The sequence below is a fragment of the Glandiceps talaboti genome, chromosome 18 (assembly GCF_964340395.1).
Source record: "Glandiceps talaboti chromosome 18, keGlaTala1.1, whole genome shotgun sequence".
NCBI lineage: Eukaryota > Metazoa > Hemichordata > Enteropneusta > Spengelidae > Glandiceps > Glandiceps talaboti.
This window is the reverse complement of record NC_135566.1, coordinates 1,465,730-1,480,772: the sequence shown is the minus strand read 5'-3', so window position 1 is coordinate 1,480,772 and position 15,043 is coordinate 1,465,730. Positions and strand designations below refer to the sequence as shown.

Genomic DNA, 15,043 nt, shown 5'->3' with positions numbered 1-15,043 from the left:
ATTCCACTTCATAATTATACAAGTCTTAGGAGTCAGTCATAGATTTTTCAACATTCAATAACCAAGCTATGTTAACCAATATACATGTACATGTATGCAACTAATCTAAGATATCTGAAATGTTTGATGTCAGAGAGAATATGAAAATTCATAATTTTGTTTTATCAATAATATAATTTTTAAAATGCCTAGTCTACAAAATGATATAAAAATTATACTATGTTGTGGACTGAGCTTGGTCATTATAAAATAATGTAATGGGTTTACTAATCTATACACTTTCACTAAGCACTACATAAATACATGCATTTTGGACAGCATATATGAAATTCAAATAACTCTGTCAACATTTTCTTAAGTAGGAACTGAGCAGAATACAGCTGGCACATTTAAAAGCTAGCCATTGGACATACATGTATTTATGACAGTGCTAAGTATACAATATGAAAGCAAATGAGAAACATGACATTACAAATGTGGTTGGATAAATAAACACCAAGACACATTCTGGGCTTAAAAATACAAACAGAGATCCACAGAATTATTCTTAGTTTCTCTTGGTAATGATTTATAATGTCACCAAAAATATCTTTATTTTCTTTATTCCCCAATGAATGCACACTTTATGTGACTAACTTGTACATGAACAAATGAAACATACATGTGATATTTAAATGAGGAAAAACATATCACAGAATTTAAAATTACCTAAAAATTAATTTACTTTACATGTATTTCTCATTCAATTCAACAGTCTCTCTTTCTTGTGGAGTTGTGACTGTACATGTGAAACATGCTAAATTTCAATAGCATAAAACAAATATAGCATTCTGGATTATAGATCACCAAAAAAAACAACATTTGTTTTCTTATTTTCAACAGAACAGTTACTCTTTTCTGTAACTACATGTAAGTGAAAAAATAAAACAAATTTCACTAGCTTATTCCTTGATATTATATCATTACATTTGCCAAGGTCATAGTTTTTTTTTTTTATGTATTATGACTTGACTTTGTATCTATAGATACATGTAGGTGACAGGGAAATTGTGCTGACAGCAAATTTTCTCAATTTTTTCTTATGAGAGCTTAATTTTTATGAGATCATGCATCTCATATGGGAATTCTGAGATTCTTCACTGAAGTCACAGTTGATTGAAATCATCTATTTTTTTTTCGCTCATCTCTTATTCTACAGTTTGAACACCCTAGAAAACTCACAGGAGAAATGAACATAATTTGGTGAGGGAAAACATGCCACGAGATCATTACTGGCATACTACCTGGCTTACTTTGATAGGAAGATCATTTTGCTCAATTAAAATACAGAAGAAAACATATTGGCCTTCAGCAAGTTTATGGTTTCTATAGTAACCAGTTCTGTTGTTATGGTACCAGCACAATCACTGAAAGAACAACTATACTACATGTACTGTTGTAGCTTGTAGCGATATGGAGAAATAATGCACATATGACAAGAAAATCAAATGATACATTTATATATGAACAGAATCAAACTGGGATGTGGTAGTAAACAAAAAAAAAGTGATATTGTTGAATTGAATTAGAAATGAAATGTCCATATTGGGATTATTAACATGTTCGAGCAAGTTATCAAAATTAATGTACCTTGCTTTGAAAATGTTAAATATTAGAAATCACTACATGTTCTATTAAAAAGAATCATTGTCCAATAAACAAACACATGTCACTCACTCACTCACTCACTCACTCACAAACACACACACACACACATACACACACACACAAATAAATGTACATTCACTCAAACATAAATATACAGAGACAGACAGACAGACAGACAGACAGACAGATATACATACATACATACATACATACATACATACATACATACATACATACATACATACATACATACATACATACATACATACATACATACATACATACATACATGTACATACATACATACATACATACATACATGCAGGCAGACAGGCAGACAGACAGACAGACAGACAGACAGACAGACAGACAGACAGACATAAACACACACAAATACAAATACAAATACATCTGATTCTTTTGACATGTACACAACTACAAACGATTTGACTGTCTAAATTAGTACACTGGTAATTATGTACAATATTTCTGCTCCTTATGCAGGATTACAAGTGGTTCAATTACTTTCTTTTAAGAAAATACATTTTCCTTTCCCAAACAGCATAACTGCATACCATAGCTCTTGAAACCACACGAGATAGAACATCATCTTAAGTTAATGAAAATGTGTTACTATAATGATTTTAAGTATGTATATGTATGTGGTATAAACAGTCTACATAAGGAGTATCTCCATACTTTGCTGTAGACTAAAGTGGCACTCATGGCAATGTACACGTCTTTTTACTATTTCGTTAGAAGAGAACCTCAGTCTGTAGATGCTACTTCAGCTATATGTTGCGGACTGGCTGTATGCTGTCTCCCGTTTCAACATGAAGTGCTTAACACAATTCATATTTAGAGTATACTTGAATATGTGTACAGCCAAGGCACTATCACCTCAAGTACAAAAGTAACTTTCACTGAAACTGTAGACATTTCAGGAATAACAAACATACAAAAATCAACTATTTGAGGGAAATATGTGAGCTTATAGATTTGTAGTTTTGGTAGTAATGTGTTCTGTCATACATGATGTGACCTGCCTGACCACAGCAATGTACATTCTGATAAATCTGTCAGAGTACAAGATCAGTTTGGTAATTGCACAGATTACTCTCATTTCTTTGCTAGTTCCAAAACAGCCTAGTAGAACGATCGGAAATTGACTTTTTTTCTGGTGTCTCTTTATTTTGCATAAACAGTATTTCCAACACTGATGAATGTGTTTGGCTTGGATATCCTATTTCTAAATTTCCCTTGAATTCTGTCACTTGCCACAACATGTTTCTCAACTAGGCTTGTCAATGTTTGACTTAGGAATAACCCACAAATGACAAAGGTCATACGAGAAAGACAACTTTCATTAAACCTGATAACAAAATTTGGTTGTAGCATCAAGATTGATTGCTGGTCTGGGAAATCAAAATAATTCTGTCTTTGGGAAATCAGTCACCCTGTCAAATTGTAATATTGACTAAATAACTGCCAAGATAAACCAAAAATAATATACACATCTCTTGGGTCTTAATTAGCTGCCAATAACCAATGCCAAATCAAAACTGGACGGACAGCGGTAAAATCACAACTAGAAATCAACTCTGAAATGAACAATGTAACACAGATGTACACACGTACGGTACACACCATATAAATCAATAATCAATATTCTAACATATTGCTACATGTATATCATATGGAATATCTCCGTTGTTGTTGGCATAAAGGCATTAGCATTTTAAATTCATGTTTCTCAGGATTGGCCCACTACAAATTTTAGGCTCCAATATGATAAATAATGAAGAGAGAAAACTTATTTTGACAGACAATGAACATTTCTCCCAAAACAATAGTTTGTTTAAAGGTTCATTATAAAACTGCACTTTGTTCCAAAATTCAAGTCCATACAAATATAATGACGTTCTTTTTCAGCTTACCATTTTGACAGTCTTGCATTGAGAAACAAAATTGAACTAAATTGATGTTCCTGACTTTGCTTGACACAACAAATATGACTCAATAATATTAATACCTTTTATTCATAAATTTCTGGCAATAATAGGTGGTTATGTTTGTACAAAGTGTGTCAACATCAACTATCAATCTGACAAATGGCCTTGAAAACATATTTCCCCAATATTTTTCTTCAGTTAACCAAGGAAAATATGAGTGACCTAAGAGGCCTTGTCAGTACGAGTCCCTAGACAAGTAGTGACAAAACCCTTAGGTCATGGGTATTTTCCAGTTGAATGAAGAAAAATGTTGGGGAGTAATATAATTATACTTCCTCAAGCATATTTTATGAAAAATCGGAAAAAAATAACGGTGATTTGGAACATTTTGGCTAATATTTCAAGAATTGCAAAACCATTGACACAGATATGGGTTGTCGTCACATAGAACAACTAGTGTATATAATCCATATTTTATGTTCAAAGACAATAACTTGGCTTGAGTATGTTATATATGTAGTATACATTATTGAAATCCAAACCGTACCGTACCGTACCGTACCGTACTGTCACATATCCAATTCTTTCTCCTTGGAATAATCCAGTCACTTACATGTATAATATATAAACGAAAACCTAAATTATTGTCATCTACCTTGTATATGCATTACCATACTTTGGTGGTTTAATGAATAAGGCTTCTACATTTAATTTCAGGAACCAAAAGATTAATGAAATTCTACTTTCTTATCTAACAACACAATCTTCTTTGCAGTCTGAGAGCAAATCTAATATTCCCACTATAAAGTATTAGGACTCACTACTCATTGTAAAGACAGATTAAATTCTGACTACAACTACATTCAATCAAATTTTGTCTTCTTACAAGTCTGCAATTAGTATTTTAATTACGGAACGTCTTTGTTCAAATTAAGGACATGTTGTCTCACAACCTGTCTACAATAGCTGTACTGTTTGGACTACTATTGTACAATGTACCATATACACAATACAGGTTGAGAGTGTTTGATTATAATAAATAATGTGTTTTTTTATACACTGGTCACTCTATGTCATAACAACTCACACTAATGTAATTATTATTCCCAGTAATCATAAGGTAGAATCCACTATTTATTAGTCCAAGGGAAAAATAGAAATACATGTATGGGTAAGCTGCCCTTAGGAGGGAGGGACAGAGGGAGGGATAGAAATATGGGTAAGCTGGCATCCGGGGGGTGGGGGGGGGGGGGAGGTATAAATACAGGCAAGCTGCCAGCCAGCTCAAGGAAAACTAGGATACATAACTTCCTCACCAACACTATTACGATTCAGATATCATTCAGCCATGGAACAATCATTTCTGAAGACAGCCATGTTTTTTTCCTACGTCTGTATTGGCTGCATCTAGGGTATGTCAGCTGTGCCCTGGTAAGGAAGTAGCCATGCTACCAAATTCCTTCTGTAACATATACCTACCACTTACACCAGGACTGCATCACACACTCATGAATAAGTCATATATTTGATTATTGCATCTACAGACAGTGTCAGTAGTGTTATCTTATATTACACAAACTCCTATGTATACATCATTCATGTATATTTTTGAGATATTTCAACCAAATAATTTTGGTAATGTCATATTAATTTCACATGCTTCATATATATTCCCATATTATTTTATGATATTACCAAATAATTATGATTAAATCCTATGACAACACTTGTAAATATTAATCTATAAAAAATGTGTGTACGTTTTTAAACCAGTTTACACTATTATACAGATATCGATAATATCCAAAGACTTAATGTTAAAAGATACACATACATTCAAATTGTTGACATGACTGAGGTACAGTTACATTATAAGAAATATTGCTGGTACCTGGGTTCCTACACTGTGATGCTTATACTGTCTATAGTAAATACAACAAATCTATGGACACAAATGTGTTAGTCTAAACATTACAACTAACAGTGTACAATCTACACTTGCTTTTAGACTGATGGCAAACATGATAACTTCAATGATTATGTGCCACAATCACAGATCCTTTGATGTCCAACCTAGCACACACACATTTCACTATTATTAACACTTAAAACTGTACAAATGCTTTGTAATGTCCTGCCAATGCAGTTCAAGTGTACAGTACTATATCATTGCTTTGTAAAGTCCTGCCAATGCAGTTCAAGTGTACAGTACTATATCAATGCTTTGTAATGTCCTGCCAATGCAGTTCAAGTGTACAGTACTACAATACTTTGTAATGTCCCACCAATGCGGTTCAAGTGTACAGTACTACTGTATATCAATGCTTTGTACTGTCCTGCCAATACGGTTCAAGTGTACAGTACTACTGTATATCAATACTTTGTAATGTCCTGCCAATGCAGTTCAAGTGTACAGTACTATATCAATGCTTTGTAAAGTCCTGCCAATACGGTTCAAGTGTACAGTACTAAATCAATGCTTTGTAATGTCCTGCCTAGGCGGTTCAAGTGTACAGTACTACATGTATATCAACATTTCGTTATGCCATGTCTATGTAGTTGAATTATAACACTTTACCAATGTATTGTGGTGTCCAACCAATGCAGGGGGTTAAGTGTACAACACTTTACCAACGTATTGTCATGTCCAACCAACCAATACAGGTACATGTAAGTGTACAACACTATACAATTGTATTGTCATGTCCAACCAATGCAGGTACATGTTGGAAGTGTACGATGCTGACCCATCCTCAAATCATACTTTAATTAGTTTGCATTTTCCAATTTAACCTCAACCTACATACACTCTATCGTGTCAACAAAACTATTTCTATCATCAAGGACATAACACTGTTCACAAATCTAAACAGTCTTGTAGCTGATGAGAAGTAAAATGATGGCTGTGTCAGCCTTCAATATTTCCAAACTCATTTTATTAGTACAACAACTGTTGCCATAACTTGAAGGTTAACCCTATAATCTGATATTTGTCTCTATTGTATTCTTACAGAATGGTAACATCACCTCCTTAACAAAAGTAACGAGGACTGGCTAATGTCATAGAGGGGAAGCATAAAAAGTTACTACAACATCAAAATAGCCAGTGGACCTAAAAAAACAGATATGTAAATACAATAAAGAAGGGTTTGCCTGTAAGAATGTATATGTAGGTGGAGTCACTATCTTCCTGCTACTGTACAGAAATCTATGAACTATTGGACCAGTTAAGCCAAAGTGAAGTCCTCACAGTACTACAAACTATTGGACCAGTCAGGCCAGAGTCAAGTCCTCACAGTACTACAAAATATTGGACCAGTCAGGCCAGAGTCAAGTCCTCACAGCACTACAAAATATTGGACCAGTCAGGCCAGAGTCAAGTCCTCACAGCACTACAAACTATTGGACCAGTCAGGCCAGTCAAGTCCTCACAGCACTACAAACTATTGGACCAGTCAGGCCAGAGTCAAGTCCTCACAGTACTACAAAATATTGGACCAGTCAGGCCAGAGTCAAGTCCTCACAGCACTACAAACTATTGGACCAGTCAGGCCAGAGTCAAGTCCTCACAGCACTACAAACTATTGGACCAGACAGGCCAGAGTCAAGTCCACACAACACTACAAACTATTGGACCAGACAGGCCAGAGTCAAGTCCTCACTGCACTTCACACTATTGGACCAGTCAGGCCAGAGTCAAGTCCACACAACACTACAAACTATTGGACCAGTCAGGCCAGAGTCAAGTCCTCACTGCACTTCACACTATTGGACCAGACAGGCCAATGTCAAGTCCTCACTGCACTACAAACGATGGGAAAGCTAATATCACAGTAACTTTATTATATCCCTGTAATCATTTCACAATACAGGCATAAGCTGTTCATTTCGCCATGTTTATCAGTGAATCAAAATTAAACTTGTGAAAAGTTCTATAGGACAAGAGTTTCAATCCCAGACTCTTGCATTAATGTTATCTTATCAGTGTAGCCATATCCATGGAGACTACAAAGGATCATTCTTTTGTTCAGGACCAACTTATCAGACAACTATTTCATATCTAAGTTTCAAATTCAATTCAATAATTCAAACTTGGCATTTAATTGACAAGACTAGTACTAGTATTCTCCACAGAAAAAAAGTGTAGGGATTTGCATGATAGAAGAAATGTTGCTATGCAAATTTGTGAGGATTGATTTCAAGAAATCACATGGTTGAACTCACAACTATGCAATGGCTTACGGCAAATTCTGATATGACAAGACACTTACTGACAAAATAATGTTTGGGTTGTCCCAACTACTGGACTGTGAAATGAAACCAAGTTATATTTTTCTGCACATAAAAAGACAGAGCATCAGAAACAAAGTAGAAGACCAAACCATTACAAATGACACATGTACTTACTAAGTATCTATTTGATATGTGTATTGTAAGACCAATCATGCATGAAATGAAACAGTACTCAGAAGAGCCATCCTGGAGTTCACAGTGCCCTTGACAACTCTCACAATAAAATTCAACACATATCATACATCATTCAGCAGTTCTTCACTTTTTATGAGAGGGACCAGCCCTCTTGTATTGTTGTGGTATATTATGCATATGTTCATAGAAATTCAATCACTTTGTCATATTGAAGCGTGTACAGATATAACGGTTCTATGTAAATGGTCAGAAGTTGACCTCTGCAATGTCTCATATGTTCATTGGACCAGTCAAGCCACAGTCCCCACAGCACTACATATGGTAACATCAAATTCAAATATGTTGGTCAGATGCCAACATATACATGCATTTCTCACCACTCACATACATGTAAGCCTTGATGTTGTGTGAGTCAAACTTCTTTTACACATCTTTTTAAAAAACAAAATTTCGAGTTTTCTCCTTACATAGTTCAAGTTTTACTTGTACCATGATTCTGCCAAATATACTGCATATGGTAATATGACAAGATATATTCCGGACAGCTAGGGAGTCAGCAAAATGCCCAGGTCTGGCAAAGGATTTGATGAGACATAACAAACTACATGTATATTGTATGAAGTACTACATTATACACATGTAATGTAACAGCTCTACCAGAATAGAAATATCCCATGAACAACTTTCTAGTTACTTTTGTTAACAGATGCTAGAAGTTAGAACATCCTCAAGAGACAGTACAGTACATGTAAAGAGTACATTCACTGACATAAGATAAATGTAACTTGACACTCCTAAGATGGCTGCCTGAACTTCTTAAGAAATGCCGACCAAGATGAACAACTACATGTATGGCTTTGAAAACTATCAACTTTAAATTTGTCAAAAAAGTGCACATTTTTATCATAGACATATGATAAAATATGTGGAGTCACTGGAAAATATCAAGCACAGCTATTTGACTATATGATTATGGTACTATTTTTATTGACATAGCAAATAATGTCAAGATATGGTAATGTTTTTAGCTCAAACCCAAAAGACAATCAATCTGTGAACTATGCGGTGTTTACACCAATTAAACTGAACAATCTATGAACCTGTTGTCAAAACAATCTTAGCAGTAATTCTAGATGATACATCTAATTTCATTACTTGTAAACCATGTCTGTTGAAATCCTTCTCAAAGGGTACAACCTTTATAGAGGTAACATGATGACCTTAGAAAACAATCTAAAGGACATCACAGCAGGGGTGGGTTTTTTTTTCCTTTGACAGTAAAATGACTCTAGGCAAGAGTAGCAACATATATGAAGAAATAAATCTTATTATATAGCTTGCCTGTGGAGATGTGCTCATCGGGGGATAAGGGCATTTCACATTATGGTCACTGCTGGGTCAAAGCATGCAAGGGAAAAAATTCAAAAATGTTTATATCAAAATTCATATTTCTCAAAGCATCAAGTTGAGTGATCCCCTGCAAATTACATTTTTTGAGAACATTTGCTACCCCAAAAAGAACAGAAAATTTGAATCTGGGATCCCCAGCAGGTTTTCTTTTTTTTAATTTTTTTTTGTTCATAAATCTTGTAAGATGTGTTATAAATCCCAGTCAGGGCCTCCGTCTAACCACAGGGAATTAGCTTAAGTAGGTAAAAACATGTTGAAACCCTTCTTGACTACACTACAGGAATTTGCACCAAGATGCTTGACTTATCTCAAAAACTTTCACCGCACATTGACAAATGACGAAACCTAGCATTATCAATCTTGTACCAATACAACACTGTTTTCTCACATAATCCCTGTCAAATCCAACAACCACTACCAATATGCTGTCAATATGTGAAACCATGTCTGGAATTTCTGTGACATAGCCAACATTCCTGCATCTTTTGCACTTACAGTGTATTGAGGCTGGTGATTGGAAGAATACTTTCACGAGAAAGCATCCTTGCCAATCACAGTTCAGGTTACTTGAAAACAGAGCTGGTATAATTGCAAGCCTTATTTGTGCAATTTCAAGATGGATATTTCACAGCCAACCAGTAATTCAGATCTTTCAATTTGAAATGTAAAACATATGTTGACATCTGTATGCTAGGAACTAATTTCAAAAGAATGCATTTTTGAAATAGTCTTTCTGGTGCGTGCCAAATGACAAAAAAAAAAAATTTCAAAAGGCACCTCTGGTGTGCTGTGCCATACGACAAATAAATTTACTTTGCGTGTCAATCATTCTACATTTTCTGATTTGTGGTGAAATATGTGACCTGCCTAATTTTTGGAGAATATGAGCAATATTGCAAAAAGTAGACCTGTGGAAATTTACGAGTTAACAGAGAATTATAAAGTTAAATGTTGAAAATGAAGTACCAGTAGATGGTTATTTTAGATAGATAATAACTCCACCTACATGTATACTTGTTTCAGCTAAAATTCATATTATCTCAACATAGTTAAGAGCTCAGATTGAAGACATTTTCTATTTTCTTAGATCTGGGCTTGGAATCAAATATACACGACTTACAACACAAAGTCATAAAACTTCCAGCAAAGTATGTTTTAGTGAGTCCATTTTTTAGTCCGATCCACTTCAGACAACTAAACATGCTTGTTTGGTGATATCAAATACCGTTTAAGAGCAAATAGACGTGATTTATCTTTTTCTAACTTTGTAATTTGAAAGGAGACACTATAACATTACAGAAGCTGTATTATACAATCCTTGCAAGGTGACACTGCTACATTTTCAGATGGTTAGACTATTTAGTAGTTACAATGGTATGTCTGATTTGTACATGCCTGTGGATATCATGGCATCCCAGCATAACAAGTCATAAGTCTTTCTAGTAGAAATGAAATTGTCCAGGGTTTACACTGTTCCTGAAAAGATTGCAACCAAATATCTCATAAAGTGGTTCTAACTTCTAACCATTTTTTTTCTTTTTTCGAAACACTGAGCAAAATGTGAGAACAAAGTTAAAGCTTGATCAATCCAATGTGCATTTCTTTCTATGGAAGAGAATATTTTATTTGCAAACTAATTACTATAATGTAAGTACATGTACTAAGAAAGGAAATGTACATCCAACATTTCTGATCTCAATACATTTTTTTTTTAGAAGTCTATCATAATTACTTTGTCCTAAGAATTGGAACTGTTTTATACAACTAAATTTTCTTTAGAAGTTTGTCATAATTACTTTGTCCTAAGAATTGGAAATGTTTTATACAACTAAATTTTCAAAAAATCATGTCCACATCATCAGCATATCATCACATCTTAATATAGTACATGTACACTGCTTGGCAATGAGTAAGTATCATGTCAATTTCTACATGTGTACTCGCACACTCCAGAGTCAACAATTATGGCAAAGAAATCCATTTTTTTTTGTCAGTATAGCCCAGGTATGGGTGTATGTGCGAAAAGGGGGGGGGGGGGGGGGGGGAGAGGGTACTAGTATTAAACCAGCTGTCTCTCCAGCTTGTTTTTTGTGTATCATGGAAAGAATAAGTAAGTGTAAGGCTGCGAGTTGGTAAAAAATGTATGGTTGTACTTTAGCTGAAACTACACAAGTACCTGATGATATTCTGCTATGCTGGTGATTGAAATCATTCATGTACTCTGTACAGTAATGTTTGTCAGGATAAACCAGTTGGTGGATACCAAAGCAAATATTTCAAACAAGTACCCCCCCTTGGAGATCACAGTATCAGGGATAACTATTGCATTTGTATAAATATCAAGAAATTGACCCAAATTTGTCATGAACTGAGGCTATAATTACATAGCTATAGAGGGAACATGTCAAACAAGTAGTTCTTGGTTTTCATTAGATAATACACCACAAAATATAAAGCTTGTCTACATGCTTTCAGCTGACAATTCTTCTTTGGATTGATTCTTATAAGTAGCTAGTCTCTCAAATTGTCATTTGAGTGACATAACACAGATTATTTTCAAACTTTTCGGATGAAAAGCAATAAACATCTCAATTTCTCAAAATTGCACATTTCATTTCAACAGAAATCTTCATATTATCAAAGCTGAAATTGAAATGGGGTTATGACTAACCTTTGACCTTTCATTCAAATTAAAATTAGCATACATAGCACCATCCACTTTTTGGCAGCTTTACCATGGTAACCAATGAACACAAACATGCTTATGATCAATGATCTTTGACTGATGGTGTCAAAGGTCATTTCAGATAGACACATTCTTACCTGCCACACACCCACAATTGCATTTGCTATGAGAATCAGCAAAATAACAAATGGCTCCACAAACGCTGTCACTTTATCTTCACCCTCTTCAAAAATAGCTAAAATCTGAAATAAAATAAAATAAATGACACAAGATCAATAAAAGTGTAGGTATCATGTGGTATCTGTTGTACAACCAATGACATGCAAGCATTTACAAGCAGAACTTGTAACAAACAAGGAAAGTAAACAAATGAATTGGATTACTAACACACTTGGCACAACATGTTGGAACTACAGAGATATGTATTACATTTCATGGTTTGATAAGAACATTTTTATGGCCTCTTTGCATGTACATGAATGGCCAGGGTGACATGATATATTATGTAAAGAGGCCATACAACTGTTCTTATCAAATGATGGCTACAAGTCCCTTTACATCCAACATGATGTGCCAAGTCATTGGTTGTGTGTGACCCAGAATTTCTCTTGCAAATCATTAACAGTTTGCTCTGGGTGTATTTGACATGGATTTCTTGATCCCCACTTCTATTATGAATTTATCATGAACTTAATTGTCATTACTCAAAAATAAATTGTGATTGAGCTGTAATAGATTGGAGCTCACAGGAATTGCTTGATTTATCTGTATTCATTGCCATGGTAACACAATAACACCTACAAGCTTTTCTGCAATCAGATAAGAAATGACTTTGTCGCATACCTTAAACAAGCTCATATATATATGATACCAGAAATCAAGATAAACATTTCAAAACAAAATATTCATCTATAAATACAAGATTCAAGGTATAACAGGTGTGTTTTAGAGAGTAGTACAATTTTGTGTTAAGTGGTAATAATATCTTCAATTTAATAGTGTTCAAACTCGGTCGCTAACAAACTATGAGAGGTAAACTGAATTAGTACACTATGTTTATTTAGGCAAAGACATCAGATGGAACAGATTTAGACTTGGCTAAGGGGTCATATCCTTTTCTTACCCCAAACTCCCTCTAACATAGTAATATGTATAACAACTGTACTTTACATACAAAATTTACTTATGTCCAATATTCAAGCATCAGATATGACTACTGACCCAGATTTGGCTAAGGGGACCTATACTATTCCTATTCAAAACCTGTTTAGCACGAAACCCCCTAGCTTGATGACAAATGATACAAGTAAACCTCCCCATTACCTTATTTTTGCTAAATATTCTGTGGAAACGATGGTTCACCAACATAGGCTTGGTTAAGGGGTCCTATTCTATCCCTTCCCTTCCCCTCCCCAACCTCCCAATAACCCAACCCCCTAGCACACTATACTTTATTATAGCCAATATTCTTTACAGCAGACATGGTTGACCCAGACTTGGATGTCATCATGTGAGGTATGTAACCCTGTTACATTACAGACAAATACTTTCACCACGTGTTTCTGTCAATTAGTTTGAGGCCACAAGGATGACACAGCTTTATTTTCTATTTTTCTTAAGTCAATTTGCCAAACTTGGTAATCCACAAGTGATTGACAATATGTCTTTGGAGTGTGGAAATTGAAACATTCTTGGTATTACTCTAAGACAACAAAACTCTATTTGTCTTCATTTACATCTAACTCTTCATAATATTAATTATTCCTGAGACTAAATACATAGAAATATATCTTAGACCTAAATCTACTATTCCACCCCAGTGAAAAGTGACAGGAAGTATGAAAATTATTTATTTTTTAAGTGGCCATAAGGATGATGAATTGGTATTTATTTTAGATTTATAATTCATAAAACAACTCACTGCCAGTATTAGCAGACTTTACAATATGGCTAGCTGTACACAGGTATTTGGACCATCTATATCACTGCCAGTATTAGCAGACTTTACAATATGGCTAGCTGTACACAGGTATTAATATTTTGTAAAGTGTGTCTCAAACACATCAAAATGTACATATAGAAGACAAGCATTTTAGTGACATGGTTCTTTAATGGTTATATGTGAAGGGCAGTATTAAAGTAGGTACAACCTATCTGAGTTCCCATGATGTTTATGGGTTGATGCATAAACTGATGGACTACCGGTACAACAAGGGTAAATCCACCTGTTACCTGATTTCAACAAAAACCTCTAGTGACACAAGGTTATAGCAATGTTTGTGTTAAGGACTGTAAATAGGTACAAATTTACCTGATTTCCCAAGGTATTTACTGGGCTTCACCTTCTAAATAATGGTGCATGTGGAAATATTTACAAATTTTATCTGATTTCAGCACTCCATCACCATGATTAACAACCATTAGCAAAGCAATGTCCAAATACACATGCATCAATATATCCTAATTCTCTGACAGCCACACTTCAAAGATGAATACATACTTACCCCCTCCTCAACCCCCACTTCCGGCCTCACACACATGAAAACTCTGAGTAGCTTTAAAATCAAGCCAACTACTTATATAATAATCCTTGGTATTTGCCTGCTTTTTACAAAATCTCTTAATTTATAGTATTAAATTGGATACATTGACAGGTATGTCATAAACCCTGACCTCTGACCTTTGCATTGCAACAGATTGCAAATATGGCTTGAATGATCCATTCATTAGACTATAATAAACACTTAGCAGACTATCAACATTTTTACACTGTTAGAGACCCTAAATCCATATACTTACCTAAACTAAGACTTCATTGTTTAGTATTTAATGCCAATCGTTCATTTTCAAATCGTATCTATGGTAACGGTATTGCTTTATAATTATGAGTTCTCCCTCCACACATTTGAAACATCATTTT

At 34.6% G+C, this 15,043-nt stretch overlaps 1 protein-coding gene across 2 annotated transcripts in view; it reads right to left on the bottom strand.

Moving 5' to 3' along the window:
- Positions 1 to 15,043, bottom strand: part of LOC144449137 (calcium-transporting ATPase sarcoplasmic/endoplasmic reticulum type-like) — a 76,899-nt gene that overhangs the window by 56,805 nt on the left and 5,051 nt on the right. For both annotated transcript variants that reach the window (XM_078139601.1, XM_078139600.1), the window contains exon 4: positions 12,261 to 12,365. In XM_078139601.1, the coding sequence (XP_077995727.1) occupies positions 12,261 to 12,365 (105 nt within the window). The remainder of the gene's footprint in view (positions 1 to 12,260; positions 12,366 to 15,043) is intronic.